Source organism: Rhincodon typus, chromosome 10, assembly GCF_021869965.1.
Source record: "Rhincodon typus isolate 14 chromosome 10, sRhiTyp1.1, whole genome shotgun sequence".
Lineage (NCBI taxonomy): Eukaryota > Metazoa > Chordata > Chondrichthyes > Orectolobiformes > Rhincodontidae > Rhincodon > Rhincodon typus.
In genome coordinates this window covers 3,005,269-3,023,488 of record NC_063341.1, presented here as the reverse complement: position 1 = coordinate 3,023,488, position 18,220 = coordinate 3,005,269, and the positions used below count along the sequence as shown (strand labels likewise).

Below are 18,220 nucleotides of genomic sequence, written 5' to 3'. Positions count from 1 at the left end.
GTAAAGAGTGCTATGTGGAAGGATATCATCATCTCGTCCTCTTCTATCCTGGTGTCCTTGATGATGTTGAGGAATTCTTGGGATGAGTGGATGGAGTGGGTGGTGTTGTCCACTCAGTATTTCAATTTCTATTGTAGTTCTTTGGCAAGTCTATATGTTGGTGTGCCTGGTAGTGAGACAATAGATCTGAGGGGTCCCCCGGTTTGCATACATTGGGGAGTCTGTAGAGTTGGGGTGTGTTGGATCCCTCTGGCTTCATTTTTTGGTAGTCTGTCTTGCTGATGTCTCCCGAGTTCTGTAATTTCTTCTGTTGTGATCCGGTTTCCTAACTGTGGTGTCGGGTTAGTAGTGCGTTAGCTTTCTCGATGTATTGGGCTCTATTGAGGATTACTATCATGTGTCCTTTGTCTACTGGTAAGATTACAATATTCCTGTCTTTCTTGAGTCATTCCAGGGCTTTCCTTCCTTCTGTGTTGAATGTGTTCCACTTTCCTTTTTTGCTCACTGATGGGACTGTTGTCTGTCTAATGATCTGTTGTACTTCTTCCATGAGTCCGTTGTTCCTTAGTGTTGATTCCAGCGCAGCAGGAAGTCAGTCTTTTTGGCATCTCTTAGTTATAATTCAGTCCGGGTACTAGAATAGTCTTCCCAGTGTCTGTAAGTGGTCGGTCCAAGATGTTTTTAATCCATGAATCTGTGTTGGCCGTGTCGTTGATGTGGTGACTTTCTTTTCTATTCTTAATTCTGGTCTTTTGTTGTTGTATGCTGGTGGCGTGTTCCAGTATGGATGTCGATTCCTGGTCGGCCGCGTTGGAGTACAGAGTTTTTTTTGGTGCGCATATTGCTTCAGGTTACCGCATCTCGGTTATTCATGTACGTTGGAAACAATAAGGGGCTCATATTGAGTCTTGTCACACTCCATTCAGTCTTCCATTCCCAAACAACCAGTCATTACTCTAATAAGAATTGTTTTCTTTTGCCCAATTCCTAAACAAAAGCTTTTTGAAATTCAAATTATCCCACAACATCTGATATCCATCCTTGAAGAGACTTCCTCATGAGCCACAGACAATGATCTATATGATGGTCATCCAAAGCTATGTCAACAAGTACATTCTAGTTTCATTCGGATTCAGGTCTACATTGTTCTTGGTGGGCCATATCATGAATTTTTTCAGGCATTGATATTAAACTGATAAGTGTATGTTGCCCCCCTTTCTTGACTAGATTAGCAGGTTTTTAATCTAGGGACATCGCTCTGACATTCATCAATAAATTGTGCAATATTTAACAGCAACAAAAACAAAAATTGTTGGAAAAGCTCAGCAGGTCTGGCAGCATCTGTGAAAAGAAAATCAGAGTTAACGTTTTGGGTCTGGTGACCCTTCCTCAGAACAATATTTAATACAGGTACAACATTTAAACTTAATTTGTTTTTAGAGTTCCCTACAAACAATTTCTATTATTCTACAACATTCTGTATCTGAAAGAAAACAAATAGAGCAGTGTTCACTGTTTAATCAGTTGCTGACCTATCAGGTAAATACTTTGGCTGAGCTATTTTTAAGTCTAATGAAAATTTATTCAGAATACTTTCTCCATGATCTTACTGGGTTCTGCCCTGTGTTCACTGACCACTAATACCTCCCCCATATGCTTAACAGAGTGTGTTTGAGGTTTATTTTGCCAAGAAAGACAAAGCAGCCGAAACTGCGCCCATCATCATTAAGCAGGTTTTAGTATGTTAATGCTTTTTGTGTCTGGACTTAGTACATTTTGTGCAAAGTTCAGTTGCCACAGTTCAGTTACATTCAACACTGACTCAACTAACTCCCAAGCAATTGGTCTGAAGAATTAATTGCTGCTAACTGAAAATTTGGGATCTTTTGAGGGTATTCTGCAAGGTATTGTTGATTGAATCCAAATATGTGCTGCGGCCTTTCCAAAATAGATTTCTAGACCAGGTGGCGCCATTTGGAGATCCAAGTTAGCTGCTGTATGTTGCACTCAACTGAGAAAATTCCTCATCTAATGTTAAACAGTAATCTTGTCATCCCCAATGATTTGGCTTTCAAAAGTCCAGTTAACTTACTTATTGAATTGATTAAGTTTAAATAATCAAGCACCAAATGAAAAATGTCAAACTGAGGCACGACCCTACAACATGTTAATAACTGAGTTTTATTTCCAATGAAAGATAGAAAAGAAGTGAAAGAAGATTTCTTTTAATAATTTGAAGAACCAAATCATGAGTTCTGCTGTTTTCTATCTCTGAGAAAATCGGAGAAATTACACTAAATTCATACATTGTATTGACTTTCCAACTGTTGCTGTAAGCTGTCATCGTATTTCTTTTGTCTCTTTCTTGTTAAAATCTCCTTTAAATGTTTCTGCAGTCGCTACCTCAATACTTGCATGAGTATTATTTTTCTGGCATTTATGCAGTGAAGGCTTTAGTTTATATTTACCATTGAATGTGAAATCGTTACTACATTTGTGAATTAAAAAACTGTGTGGTGCTGATGTTTGATAATTCGACAAGATTCACATTTTCACCAAGAGAAGACCAGCAGTTTGACAGCTTTGGTTGCCATATTTTAATTGAAAACATTGTACTGGTTACTTTTGTAGTTGTAATGCATGTGTAGAAATTTTCTCCAAATTAAATATTGGGAGAACTAAAGCCATTGATTTCAGGCCCCTCTCCAAATCCTGTTTCCTAGCTATGACTCCATCACTTTCACTGGCAACAGTTAGAATCAGTCTGTTGGCAACCTTGGTGTCACATTTGATGCTGAAATGATCTTTCAATTTTATTTGCACCATCTCTAAGAGTGTCTATTCCCACCTCCATAACATCAACCAACTTGCCCCAGTTCATTTCATCTCCTGAAACTCTCGCTCGTGCATTGGTTAGCTCTAGACTCCACTATCTCAGTGAAATCCTGGCTTGTTTTCCATATTCACTTTTCCGAAAACTTATCTCCTATATTCTCACTTACATAAACTCCATAGGCTTGCAGTCATCCAAAGCCTGTGCCCTAGCTCAGAGCAAGATCTGTTCTCTTATCGATCCTGAATTCACTGACCTGCATAGATTCCCAGATGAGCATTTTAAAATGATCATCTTTTATGTATGCCTGCATGACATTGCACCTGCCTGTCTCTACAAATTGCTTCAGCCCACAATCTTCCATGATATCTGTACTCTAATTCTGCTCTCTTGATCATCCCTGATTTTTGTTTTTTTACCACTGGTGGCTGTGTTTAGCTGCAAAGGCTTTAAGCTCTAGAATGCATTCCATAAATCTCTCCATCTCTCCACCCCTCACTCCTCCTCAAAATCTACCTGTTTGTTGAAATTTTGCTCATCTGACCTTTATATCTCCTTAAATGGCTTGCTGTCATATTTTGTTTAATGACTCCTGTGAAGTGTCCTGGGATGTTCCATTACCGTAAAGGTGTTATGAAAGTATAACTGTCGCAGTGTATGTGATATATATTTCACAGCATCAGTGATTTCTTACCTTGATATTTCTCAGGTGCTCTGTTTTGCCACTGCAAATTTACATTGGAAGAGTTTCATCCTTTTTGTGCTGGTGTGTTGTTTAAACCATAGTATGAATACTTGGTCACACGATCATGTTTCCAGTTGAGCAGTTAGACATTTGGAGGCCTAAGTGACAACGAAAATATAACATGTCCTCTATTCCAGCACAAAACATGTTGACAGATTCACTGCCATTATTAGAGGAGAGGTAATATATAAGTGCTGATTTTTAAACATGCATTGACAGCCAAAAACACTAATCTTACTTCGCTTGTTTGCAAAAACCATGCAGGTATGATTTCTAACAGGGTTGCTAGTAGAGGACACAAAGCTATTTGTATTGCTGGACTAACTACCAGGGAAAGCAATTCATTCTGACAGATTTCTGAAGATTAGCAGTTGAGGGTGCTAGAGGGCAGCATCTCTGTGAAATACACATCCTTTCTAGACCTAATGCACTTCTGTTCCAAAATCCTTCTCTACAAACTTGCACTGGAAGAGATCATGTGTTTCCATTTCAAATACCTAAGAACTGGAGTTGCCTGCCACAAGTTCCTAACTTTTATCTTTTCCTCCCTTTGTGGTTAGCAACTTCAAAGTACTCATCCAGATAATTTTTAAAAGTTGTGAGTGTATCTGCCTCCACTATCCTCTCAGGCAGCACATTCCATATTTCTACCACCCTCTGGGTGAAAAATCTCCGCCTATCTCCTGTGAACCACTTGCTCCTTACCTTAAACTTAAGCTCTCTGGTCATAGACACATCTGCCATGGGAAAGAGATTCTCACAATCTACAGTCTATGCCTCTCATAATTTTATATACCTCAATCAGATGCCCCCCTCAGCCTCCTGTGTTCCAGGGCAAACAAACCTTCCAGCAATTTCTGTTTTTGTTTCTTATTTCCAACATCCCCAGTTCTTTTGGTTTTTAGTTCCTGACATTCTATAATAATGGGCTTTGAAACAAGAGTACTGTAGCTGCTACAGTTCATGAATAGTGCTTTTGGTAAGAGGGAAACTCATGAACTGAAGTGAGGACAATTCTCAGGAAAATAATGCAAGTATTGTAAAGGATCTGTTCTAATGAGATTGTTTCTTTTTTTAGAAAAGCTTGCTGAGGCTCAGCGTAGATTTGCTACACTTCAGAATGAGCTGCAGTCAACACTTGAGGTGCAGATGGACCGCAATGCAGTTTCTAACTTACGCCAAAGGAGGACTGTGTTCCCACTCTCCCATAAGGAGCGTGTGCATCATAGGAACATTCGTGACCTGAAGTTAGCTTTCAGTGAGTTCTACCTCAGCCTGATCCTGCTCCAAAACTACCAGGTAAGAAAGGCCTGCTAATCCTGCTGTGTGCAGTCTCAATGTAATTTTAAAACTGCAACTATTTTTTTTAGTTGTGGATTTCTTCTGACGGCGAACAGGTAGAAATATATCATGGTACATTTCTGTTGCACAAGCTCAGCTTCGACACGTGTATTGACAGTACTTAGATTGTAAACGAGTCTGGAGTCTTTACATCATTCGTGTTGCCATTGTGCTGATGGAAGATGACCTTTTGACTTTGTGGCACTTTAGCTATGGGTTTGTTCTGTTTCCAAAAGACCAGAATGTAGGAACAATAGTAGACTTTCAATCTTGCTGGTCTGTTCTGCCATTCAGTTTGATCATTATAACTCCATCCATTCAGCTTGATTACATGAACCATAATAGTCTGTCCCAAAAATTAAGCTCTGTTTTTAAAATTATCATTGACATAATGTAAGGTCAATATTTAGACAGCCTTTTGTGATATTTCATAACGTCATTCCAGAAAAGTCTGCTCAAATTTTTAGCCTCTAACCTTTAGCTCAATAACCTGATAAATAATTTCCCCAGAAAATTAATATAACACCACATTATCCTCTGCCCACTGCCTAATCTCCCCTTCAAAAATTCAATCAGGTTTCTCAAGCACGGCCTACCTTTTTACAAATCCATGCTGGTTCTCTCTGATCAATTGAAAATGTTCAAGTTGTCTTCATTTATAGACTCCAGTAATTTTCTGACAACAATTATTAGGTTATAACTGTTCTTTAATTCCCTTGCTTTCTTTTTCACCTCTTCTTAACTAGTGGAGTGGCATATGAAATGTCCTATGTAAAAGAGCAGTTCCTGAATTGAATGAACTTTTGAAGGTTATGGTTAGACAATCTGCAATATTCTCATCTATTCCCTTTAAAACCTTGGGTTGAAAATTATCTGGTCCTGTAGACTGTTGTTCTTTGGTGCCTTTATCTTTCTCATTGTTCTTATTTGCTTATATTAATTTGATGGGGTGTTATCCCTGATTTTGATAAGTTCCTTAGGGTATCCATCATGTTATCCTCTTCCTGAACCATAAATACTAATACAAAATCAATTCAATATGTCTGCCATTTCTCACTTTAATTGAGTCTTCAAGGGATCCACTTTGAGCACAACCCACCATATTATTCTCTAACAGTGTAAACTCTTTTGTGTTAGTTTTGATATTCTGTACCTCTTCAGGTTGTCCATGATAGTTTGTTTTGGAGGTAATACTCTTCAGCCAGCAAAAAAAAAGGGCCTCTATCACATTAACTCCATTTTTGTATATCTCCTACTGATCTGCTATCTCTTTTCCTGGTATTACTCATAAACAGACTTACCCAGTTCTACCGTGAACAGTTCCGTTGAAGTCATCTTGTGTATATTTAAAATATAAGGAGATTGAAATAGTTAGCAATCAGAATTTTCTTCCGTTTTTTAACCAGGCATGGCACTACACCAAAACAAAATGAAATCAGCATAATTACTCTGAGTGCCAAAATGGCCAATGAGATGGTTACTGGACCACGCACCCATGCAGATGGGGCCAAAGATGTCAGCTAGCTGCAGCAGGTTCAGCTCCCACAATCCCCTGAAACTGGAATAGCCTCAATTTATGATGTGAGCAGTGCAGTGCCCTGGGTGAAATCATCTGAGCATGTGTAGGCCTATAGCCCCAGTTGAAGTGCAGTTTTTATTTTATTTCTCAGCTACTTGCAAGACATCCAATCGCTTTCCTGATCAAGTAGGTGAGACTTGCACTTATTACAATCATTATAAAAATTTCTATCACTTCCAAGCGATGTTAGCTTCCTGTTTGCACATGCACACTCTTTGTGCTGCTTACAAGTGGCATTTGAAACTAGTGCAGCTGTCAAAGATATATTTATTTCATACAATCAGTCTTTACTCAACTTTATTATGGTCACACAATTCTTCTTTGAGATCTTTCCCTTCTGTCTGATGTCTTGTAACTGCAGAGCTGAAAATGTGCTTTTTATTAAGAGTTTCTATTTCACTGAGAGATCTGGGCCAATCCACATCCAATAATCTACCCTGAAAACCTTGCTCACAGTTTGTCAGCTATCAAAACTTACCCACAGTAGCTCAGCCAATCCACACTATTCAAAAGCAGTCAACAAATTCTAAATATGATAATCCATTACATTTTTAAGAAAAAAGGATATTCACCCCATCTCTCAACATCAAATTGATCCTTTAAAAAAAGAAATCCCAGGATCTGGATCTGCATCACTGATTAAAAATAACTAATCCGTTCTTCTGTAAGCTGTAGCCTATCTGTGTTTTATTGAAACTCAAACCATTAGTTTTTGAAATATATTGTTTATATGGACAGCAAACATTACAAAAATATTACCTCTATCATGTAGTAATTTTTGCATCACTTCATCTGTTGAACTGAGGAGCTTCAGGGTGAAGTTTGGTATCTAACTAAGTTGCAAACTTTTGGAACCTGGTACAGCAAGAGGGAGTGATAGAATAAGTTTTTTTTCAGGATACGGTAAGTCTGTAGAGCACGTTCATGAAAGGAGTACATTCTCAGATGTAATGAATGCAGTTGGCATGATAAAATTGAATAAGAAATAGTGTGATGAACAGAGGAGCCTGGAGAAGAGAAGAATTGCAGAAGACGACTGACTTTATTTTTGTCCAGCAACGACAGGTTGAGACAAAACTGAGGAGCAGTGTTTAAGTTGTGGATAGGATTGGGTGTTATAGAGAATTGAACAATGTCTGAGCCATCTCTAGAGGGTCTGGGGCAATCCAAATAGTACAGGTTCCCCTTCTACAGGTCAAAACTCGCTGTGCAGTTCCTTTGCATTAGTGATGCTTTTTCGCCTTCAACTGAAACCTGAAATGAAAAATCACATTTTGCCACTCCCCTATTCAGAGGTCACCTGATCCTGGCATCTGGTTCCTCTTCAGTGTCTGAGGTCCAAGCGTGCGGCTCAGGAGGTTGTCTTGATTCACCCTTCCCTGGGAATTATTCTGATCATTGTACAGGATACCAGAAATGCTTACTACTGTGACCCCCTTAGCTTACGAACCTGACACATAATTGACCAACAGTGAAATTTCTCATGATACTTTGCTACAAATCTTGTTAATTCAGTAATATAGTTAGTTATTCAACAATTAAGGATGGAGTTACATCTTCAAAGCTAGTTTTCTAATTTTTTTAATCCTGCTTGCTTTAAGTGTAAAGTTTACAATTACATTGATTATTTGTATCTTTCTGAATGGGTACTTTTTGCTTGGAATTGCTTCATCGGTGTATCATATGGCCAGAATCTGTAGCCATTGCAGAATTGTCTCTGAGCAAACAGATAACACAAGTGCCCAGAGACATTGATTACAAAGCTAGCATCAACATACCAATTGATTAGTCAATATTCTGTAATAAAAAGATTAACATGCTGAAGAAACTCAGCAAGTCTGGCAGTATCTGCGAAGAGAGAAGCAGAGCCAATATTTTCAGTCCAATGGAGTTCTGAAGGTTTGACACATTATTTCTGTTTCTCTCTCCGCTGATGCTGCTAGACCTTAGTTTCTGCAGAATTTTCTCTTTTTTTTCCAGATTTTAGTTTTAATTGATGTTCTGTACTAATAATCTGACTGCATACCAGCATCATAATCTTACTTTGTGCAGCCACATTCCACAGAGATGCAACTTATATTGTTGTCCAGGGTCCTAGCCTGCAAAGTGACACCAAGTGGTGCTCTGTCACTGATTAAAGTATTTTGCAATTTACATATAACCATATGAACAGCTGAATTGTATTCATGGAATTATACACATTATATCGCTGAATGTATTGGCATTGTGTTGTGGTAGCAAGCTGTTGAAATGGCCATACTTCAGTCGCACACATTATCGTGCCTTACTGCGAGCAACTGCATTATTATTTCAAAAAAGATGTTTAAAAAATTAAAATGTTCCAGAAAGCCTTCAACATTTCAACATAAAATTCAGTTTTTGAGTGAGAATGAATAGAATGTGCTTGCTCTTATAACATATGGTAACTATCTTAAAATAGCAGAGCTCACTGAGTTCTTTGGGATTGAACTTGTGGAATACTTCCAACATCTTACAAAGTACACAGAATTATATCCAAGGAATCCATTGATAGGTAATTCCTACAACAATAGCAACTTGCATCCATCACTGTCCTTGTCATAGTAAATTGTCCCAAACACTTCACAGAAATGCTGTCTGACTATATTTTGCACTAAGCCACGAGATACTGTGGCAGGTTAGTTGATCAAAGAGTTGGGTTTCGATGAGTATCTTGGAGGAGGAGACAGGTAGAAAGATGGAGGAGTTTAGAAAGGGAATTCAACAGTTTAGTCACTCGGCAGGTGAGGACACACCCAATGATGCGAGTGTGATGCAAATTAAGGATACATGAGAGACCAGACTTGGAGAACTCAGAAACCTTAAAAGATTTGCAGGAATAGAGGAGATTTCAGAGCTGGGAAGGACGGCAACCATGAACTGATTTGAAAACCAGGTTGAGAATTTTTAACTTCGAGATGTTGCTAATTTGGAAATCCATGCGGTGCAGCAAGTACAGGGATGATGGTTGAACTTAGCATCGGTTGGAATTTGGGCAGCAGAATTTTGAATAAACTGAAATCCAGAAGAAAAGCATGGTGGGAGGCTGGTCAAAGAACATTGGGATAGCTGAATCTGGAAATAACATAGGCATAGATGACAGTTTCAACAGCAGTTGAACTGAGAATGATACCAGGGTGTCTTGGTAATGGAGAGTACATGGGATCAGAAGCTCAGCTCAGTGCAACATAGGACAGCAAGATTACAAACAGTTTGGTTCAGCCTTAGAATGACGAAGGTCCTGGATGGTGTCATGAACTAGCAAAGAGAGTTTGCGAAAGGAAATGAAGTCAATGGCTTTAGTATTGTTAAATTTTTAGTTGAAGAAGATTTTGCCTATCTAGTGCTTGAAGCTGAATGAGCAGCATAGCAAATCAGACTGTAGAGGGGTCAAGAGAGATGGTGGTAAGATACATTTGGCTGCCATCAGTGTACATATGGAGCCTAACTTTGTTTTCAGATGATGTCAGTGAGGGGCAGCATGCAGATAAAGTAGTCGAAAGGGACTAAGGAATTCATGTGCTCGGGAGTTTCTCTCTTTCCTCTTGTCCCAGTGATTCCTAAACTTACCTGGAGTCACAAAAGTGCCTGCAGCCTGCCAACTTGATTATATTAGGCCCTTCTTTATATCAAAGACCATGTTGTGGCAATGAGCTACTTAACTGTGCAGGACCTGCTTACTAAAGCTCAACCTCATTCGATGTTCTCTCAAGTTCGGGCTTTGGGGAGAATGAAATTCTGAAAACTCTTGTCTGATTATTTGTTTAATAGCAAAATAAGTGTGATCATCTGCAAATCAAAAAAAGGTATAAATTGCGTTATAAACAGACTATCTTTACAAATGTATCTCATAGGCAGAGCGCTTAAACGCCTTGTTAGAACTAGCAACTGCAGGAAAGTTGGAGATTCATTCAACTCACAATTTCATAAACATTAGTTCTTTGTGACTGTAATATGGTTATTTTCATGTAGCTTATTGCTCAGAATTACAGTCAACAGGAAAATCTTGCTTGTGGGACTTTGCTCAATGAATGAGCATTTCTTTTATCTGTCTAATCTCAAACGTGTTACTGATATGCAATTGTGGCTTCAAAAATAATCATTTGTCAGTGACAGGTATACTATAACATTGAGTGAAGATAGTGCTGTGTGTGAATGTTGCTAGACTTTGACTTTGCACTTCTATGGTCTGAATACATTCCTGTCAGTTGGAATGATTGGGAAGTACAGGGGATTTATGCAGTGCTGTTTACAAGCAATTGCATTAAAGTCATTCATTGCAAAGTGGAAGGACGATTATGGATGAAGCGATAAATTGCAGAAGAATACAGATCAAAAATGCTGCCAGGCCAGCGCACGTAATAGTGAAAGAAAAGATAAATGTTTAATGTAAGATCACTGTTATATTGCACTCCTACTGCTGCACAGGTTTTGTTTGGGAAAGGGAAAGTAGATAGAGAAATCTTGTACCAGAGAGTAGAGCTCCCTCCCCATTCCAGTAATGCTTTTGCATTCTAAGTTTCTGGTTCTCCAAAGAGGCAACTTTAATGCAATTGTTAATCTCTGTGCTGGATGACATCTAGGCGCACTTACTGCAATTTTGTTTGCTTGTTGGTTCCTTTCACATTTCAAGTAAAAGGGCTAGGATGGTCCTGAATCCGATCACCCTGTAGTTGCTTTGGTCCGAGTCCACTACTTGGGATTGACACTCCAGAGGGAGTGCTATCTATTATCTCCTTATGGATTCTCTGATTAGTTGATACCAAGTAGGATGCTTGGACTCTGTTATTTCTCTATTTGTGGTGAACGTTTGGACAAATGTTAACAAACATACACAAGCATGAGTTAGGTGTTACTATAATCTCTAATCTTATGAGGAAAGCTCGCAAATCATTTTTGCAGCAGAGGAATATAACTTTGTGCTACCCATTTCCTCATTTTATTTTTATACTGAAGCTGTGACAAAATTGAAGGTGGGCTAATGTTGCAGCCACCAATTGGAGATTATTGAATTGAACATATTGAGTGTAGCATATCTTAATGCTCTAGGTTAAGAGGTTACTTCTGTATTTATTGGTAACCTAATTTTTGGCAGCTAGTGTCAAGTTGTCAGAGCCCAAACTAGGCCAAAACAAAGTTGGTCAGCTAGAAAAAAGTGGCAGTGGCTTTGTGCATTCAGATGTCCTACATCCATAAGTCTGAGGTGATGCACTTGTGCAGGACAAAGAAGGCAAGGGAATTAATAATGAATGGGAATCACCGGGAATCAGAGTGACCTTGGTGTTTGTGTATGTCGATCCCTTAAGTTATCAGGATAGATGGATAAAGCAGTTAAGAAGGCATATGGGATACTTGCCTTTATTAGCTGAGGCATAGGGTTTAAGGTTGTGCTGGAATTGTATAGAAGGTTGGTTAGGCCACAGCTGAGCATTGTGTGCCATTCTGGAATTTACATTATAGGACAGGTATGATTGCTCTGGAGAAGGTACAGAGGAGATTTACGAGGATGTTGCCTGGGCTGGAGAATTTCAGTTATGAAGAGAGATTGGACAGACAGGGATTGTTTTCCTTAGAGCAGAGAAGATTGAGAGGGGACATGATTGAGATGTATAACATTGAAGGGCATAAACGGAGTAGTCAGGAAGAAACTTTTCTCCTTGATGGAGGGATCAGTGACCTGAGAGCGTAGGATTTAAGGTCCAAGGCAGGAAGTTCAGAGGCTGGTGGGAATCTGGAGCTCAGGGAATCTGTAAGCAGGATAGAGGCAGAAACACTCAGAACATTGAAGAAGTATCTAGATATGCACTTGCAATGCCAAGATATACACGGCTATAGACCAAGTCCTCAAAAATGGGATTAGCATAGTTAGGTGGTTATTTTTGATCAGTGCGGACTCAGTGGGTTGAAGGGTCTTTTTCTGTGTTCTGGGTGAAAATGTGCTCAATCAGTATCAGACCAATCAGTATCATTGAGGGGTTGTTAAAAACCCATCTCTTGGGGATAACTTCTGTTGAGCAGCAGATGAACTGGCAAGTCATGGAGGTCAGGATGGTTAATGAAGGTATGTTTTATGGCTGAACATAGGTAGAGGAGTTTTTCTCTGAAGGATAAATTGCAGTAACCCACCAAAGGTCAGGGAAGGAGTCAGAATTAAGATTATTTCCAGTTTGAGGGATTGTTACCCTTTTGCCATCTAATGGTTTCAGACCAGTGGGCAGAGCTGTTTAGATTCCCTGAGTACCACCTGAGATTATCTCTCATCCAAATCTGGAGATGGGTGCTATACCCTCAGAAATTGAGGCCATTGTATGTAGCAGAAGAACAAAACACCAGGTATCACAGGACTGCAGGAGGAGTCTGGGGGATACAAAGAAAATATTACCCCAAGTACAAGATCTACATGGAGAAGCAAAGATATTTGTAGATTGTAGATGACTGACTACCAGTGTGAAAAAAGATTGTCACTCTCCAGGCAGTCATAGCCACCTTTGTATTCTCAGTGTGGAACTCCGTGCACTCTTAAAGTGGCTGCACACCTCTGCATCACCCAAGTCACAGCTGCCTCCTCCTTTACCAAGATTGGGTCACATGTTAGATTCATTACAGGCTCAGTGGTACAAGGGTCTGGTGCATTTAGCAGTCAGCTGGTGCCCTGCAATGTTCATTGCAAGTGTCTTGGCCATAGTAGTGGCCTGCACTCTCCATACTAGCCCTTCAGAGGGGCAGTGTACCTTGGGGACAGTGAGGCCCTGGAAGGGTCATTGGAGCAACAGCAGGAAGTAAGAGAAGAGGCAGAATTGGAGAGAAGGAGATTATCTAAATAGTGAGGTGCTGCTGCTGCATGATGAGGTGGCCTCATCTCGCCACCCTCTGCAAAGAGAATCTCCTCCTTGTTGCTCTGTGCCAGACCTCCAGTTCATCAGGGACATCTTGTAACCCTGTGGTGTAGTGAAACAGACTTTGCCACAAAATCTGTTCCTCTAGACAACCAGGAGGCCCAGTGATGGCTGCCTGAATCAGTCCCTGACTTCATCTGACTCACCTCCATTCCTGCCCCCACTAGCTATGTCAGAGAAACCAAATCCATGTCAATTAATGGTCTCCCACAAAAATCTGAGTCAGTTTCCCAACAGAGGCAGATTTGCAATATTAATAGACATAGTTCCAGTTTCCCGTCTCTGTGTGAAAATCCAGCACCTATTTTTGGACTCCTTTCCCAAAAGTGGATGTATGTTCTCCACATTTTCCTTTTGAAATGCTTCAAATCCTAAAGAACTCTAATCAGTCCACTTCCTACATTTGTATCAAAAAAATACATCTCCAGCATGTTTAGTCTTCTCTCAGAGATAAAAACTCAGTTCAGGTTTCATCTTTGTAAATTCTTTTTGCATTTAGTACAGTTTTTGTATCTAGTACAGTTGTTGTACTTTTATTTCTTCCACTACCCAGCATAGCTGCCTACGTCAGAGTCAGTGTGGCCCTGTTGACTCTTAGTTGCTCAGTAAAACACTTTTTCGAATTATTTTGTCTGATCACTTTATCTCACTCCGGGCTAAGTCTTTCCTGTTTTTCAGTGTTGGCTAGTGCTAATCTGATTTTTTTTTCCCAGCCATAATGTTGCTGGCCACCTGAGATTGTCCTGGAGTTTCCAGGAATTAGTAATCCATCTCCTGGATGTTGCTGTGAGCAAAAGAAATCAAGCACCCTAAATAAAATTGGTTATTTCCATTTTCTTGTGGTGCTTCTGCAAACTCGTTGTTCAAAAAAAAGGTTGTTTAAATAGAGAGGACAGCAGGAGATCGGGTACAAATACTTTGAAAAATGCATTCAGCAAGAGTTGGATATTTCTGTGATTATTTTATCTCACTGTGCACTGTTTGCTTTATTTCACTGCTTGCTGTTCCATTGTTTTAGGTCACCCCAAGATCGTTACTCTTTCCTGAATAATGACTGTGGTGGCAAAATTACAAGGTTGCTCTTATCTACTTCCTTCAAACATCAAGCCATCATAATGCCATTGATTTGTTTCCACATTCCTACATCTTCACTCTGACTACCATTGCTAGATCTCTTCAACTTATTTTTCTTTGATATATTTGCTTAACCACTCAATCTGGAACAGAATCTCAGAACCTTACAGCTGTCTATTAAGAAGTTTCTCCTGCCCTCTGTTCCACATGTCTTGCTATTAATCCCATCTGCCTTCTTTCCTGAAACTACAACTACTAGAAACCGTCTGCTTCTATTGACCCTAGTCCCTGGGCAGGGCCTCATTCTAGTAACAAAAAGCTCAAGTTTTCTAGTATTTTCTCATTCTAAGTAGCATCCCAATTAAAAACAAACAGCAAGTTCTGGAATATACTGCCAGGGACCAAAAGAAAATATTAACATTTCTGAGTGAAATCCTTTGTTCAAGTTGAAAGTGGAAGCCAGTCAGGCAGATAAAGGTGAAAAATATAGCATGATGCCTGCTATTGTACAGCTTACAAAGAAACTGCAAACAAGGATCACTAAACTGAAAAACGCCCAGTGAAAAGATTGAATCAATTACCAGCAAAATCTGTGAACTTTTCTTTTAATGTATTCATTCATGGAATGTAGATATTGCTAGCAAGGCCAGCATTTACTACCTATCTCTAATCGCCCTTGAGAAGGTAGTAACCGCTCCAGTCCATCTGGTGTAGGTAACTCAGACAGTGCAGTTTGGAGCCAACTCAGTGACAATGAAAGAAATGGAATTTACCTTCACAGATATGATAGAGTATTATACAAAGACTAAGGAGGACAATTACTGATATCTTGTCGTAACTACCAGGATAAAGAGAAAAATTCCAGTTCCACTATAAATAGCAAAATACAGCAAATATTGAAAAGAATTGTCAATTCCGTGGATGTTCCTACAAATTAAAATGAAATTACTGGCTATTTGATGAATCCTGCAGTAACATTGCTATCAATGTTTTGAAGTACAATAATAGTTCAATCACTGCAGAACTTTTTTATTAATGTCAATAAATAATTGAGGATATGAGGGAATTCAAAACTTTAACTACTCTGTGGAATAACAGATGGGTAGGAATGTGGAAATATTGTTGTTTGGATGGGGTTTGGGGGAGACTTGCTGTCTTTTGGGACTTCCGTTTCATAGTTGCTACAAGGAGAGTGGCTCAGTCAGTGTATACAATTGAACTGAACCAGGTCTGGGTTGCTTCCAAGGCCACTGGAGATTTACAGCTCCATGTCAAACTGAAAGGGTCTGTCCACAGATGGGCAGCCTTTCCCTACCGGTGATTTCTCCAAAGCAACTTCAGCAAGCAGGGAAAAATATGTGAATTTGCTGATGAAATTTAATGCAGGCAGATGCAAGGTACTGTTCATAGGAAGCAATAAGCAAGATATTGGTAGACTGGAGGCAAGTCATTGGTCTGTAATACCGATAGAATGTTGAACTATACCTTTGAGGTGATTGGCAAAAGAACCAGAGACTCTGGAAAATTTAAGCAGTAACTTATTGTTCTGCAATATGTGTCCTGATGAGATTGTGGAAGCACTTTCAGTGGTAACTTTTGAAAGGATATTAAGAAATAATTGTTGGGAAAGGATTTACAGGGCTACGGAGGATAGTCAAGAGAATGGAGGCTAATTTGGACTGCTGTTTTAAAGACCAGCACAGGTGCAATGGGCCGAATGGCTGCCTATCGTGCTGTATCATTCACACATTCTGTGAAACCACTCAACAGTCAAGTTAAAATCAAAGGAGAATATAAACAAACTATACAATGCTCTAGTCAACTCCAACTCAAGTGCTGTGGCTAATTATTGTGACTGAGATACAAGGGAGCCATTGAAGCAGGCCATATAGAGAAAAATCACGAGTCTGATTGTGACGTCAGAGGTCCAAATTAGGAAGAAAGATTGGATAGCATTGAGGCTTTCAGCTTGGAAAGATTACGAGGTCATTTTGCAGAGAGTTCAGACAATGATGTGGACAAGGTAAGTCTGAGAAGTTAACTTGAAATCTATTGCAATTGTAGGACAAGAGTTGAAAGTTTAAACTGGCTGAAGGGGCAAATTTAAGACTGATATTAGGAAAGTGATTTCCGCGCAATGTAACTACACAATGTAGGCTCCTGGATGGATTAGTGAAAACACAAACCCGGCATTTAAGTAAACCCAGTTGGGCGCTGTGTTGTGAAAACTTTAGGCTTTTTGGTGAGATGGATTAAGATGCTCCAAATTGCTTACCTCTCTCGTAATTTTCTTGCGATTTTATAAATTTCATCTTAAAGTTAACAACAATACTCGTGTATTGATATCTCCCTGCAGATTTTTAGAGAATATTTTGATAAAAAATAATTTCCCTTTTCAGCTCTTTGCCAGTATTCTGTATTCCATTGATGGTATCAGCAATCAGCTTTGCAGAAGAGAGAGGTTCCGTTGCAAGTCTGTATAGTTGTACTTTTTAAGAAACAGACAGAACCCCTGCTGGTTATTTCGTATTCACTGCATTTATTTATGCTCACTAGTGGAAGATATGCCATTTTAGAGTGTTAACTGTACTTAATCACTCTAGGGTCTCAGCTGCAGTTCGGGTCTCAGCTGTGGTTGCAAAGTTGTTTCTCCTGCTGTTTCATTCACAGGTAACTCCTTTCAGCAGTCTCTTTTACTTTCATTCACAGAATGTAGACATTATTAACATGGTAATCATTGATTGGCCACCTCTAATAGCCCTCAGGAAAATGATGATGGTCCGTTGTAGTCCATATGGTACTTGTGCAGTGCTCTTAGATAGGGAGTTCCAGGATTTTTGCCAAGTAATAATGAAAGGACAGCAACATATTTGGTTAGGATTGTGTATAACGAGGGGAGCTTGAAGGTCCTGATTTTCCCATGTGGCTGCTGCTCTTGATCTTCGAGGTGATTAAGGCTTGGGGAACTGCTGTTGCAGAAACTGCTGGTAAAAGAATCCGCTCCTCCCACCTCACTGACCAATCCCCACCACTACCTGCTATCACCATCCCACCTACCTTTCCCAGCCCAACACCCCCCTCTCTCTATTTATTTCAGAGCCCCCTTTCCATCCCCCATTTCTGAAGAAAGGTCCCGACCTGAAACATCAGCTTTCCTGCTCCTCTGATGCTGCCTGGCCTGCTGTGTTTCTCCAGCTCCACACTGTATTATCTCAGACTCCAGCATCGGCAGGTCTTACTATCTCTGAGTAGAAGAAGTGAATGTTTCAGGTTGAGGGCTGAATAGATACGCTGCTTTGAGTATTGCTGGAGCTACACTCAAAGTGGTGAGTCTTCCTTATGCCCCTGATTTGGATAGACTTAGGGGAGTCATGAGTTGAATCACCCAGTGGAGAATGCCAAACTTCTGACCCCTTGTTCCAATGGCTGGTGTAGTTATGTGAGTGGTCCAGTTCTGCTTTTGGATAATGTTGACCCACCAAGATGTTAGTTGAGGATTTGATGATGGTAGTACCATTGAATGTCATGAGGAGATGTTTGGGCTCATTCTTCTTAGAGATGGTAATTGCCTGGCATCTGTCTGGTATTAGTGTTATTTATCAGTCCCTTCTATCAATTTTGTCAGTCTTATTACATGCAGGGCATTTGAGGCTAGGATACTGCCAAGAGAAATTCCTGCAACAATGCCCTGGACTTGGCTGATTTTCCTCCAACAACCACAACTATTTTCCTTT

The 18,220-nt window shown here is 39.7% G+C and overlaps 1 protein-coding gene across 1 annotated transcript in view; it reads left to right on the top strand.

The window, feature by feature from the left end:
• The window catches only part of LOC109932319 (xenotropic and polytropic retrovirus receptor 1 homolog), a 131,341-nt gene that overhangs the window by 82,896 nt on the left and 30,225 nt on the right, over window positions 1–18,220 (top strand). Inside the window, exon 3 of the mRNA XM_048601952.1 lies at window positions 4,657–4,877. Within this exon, the coding sequence (XP_048457909.1) occupies window positions 4,657–4,877 (221 nt within the window). The remainder of the gene's footprint in view (window positions 1–4,656; window positions 4,878–18,220) is intronic.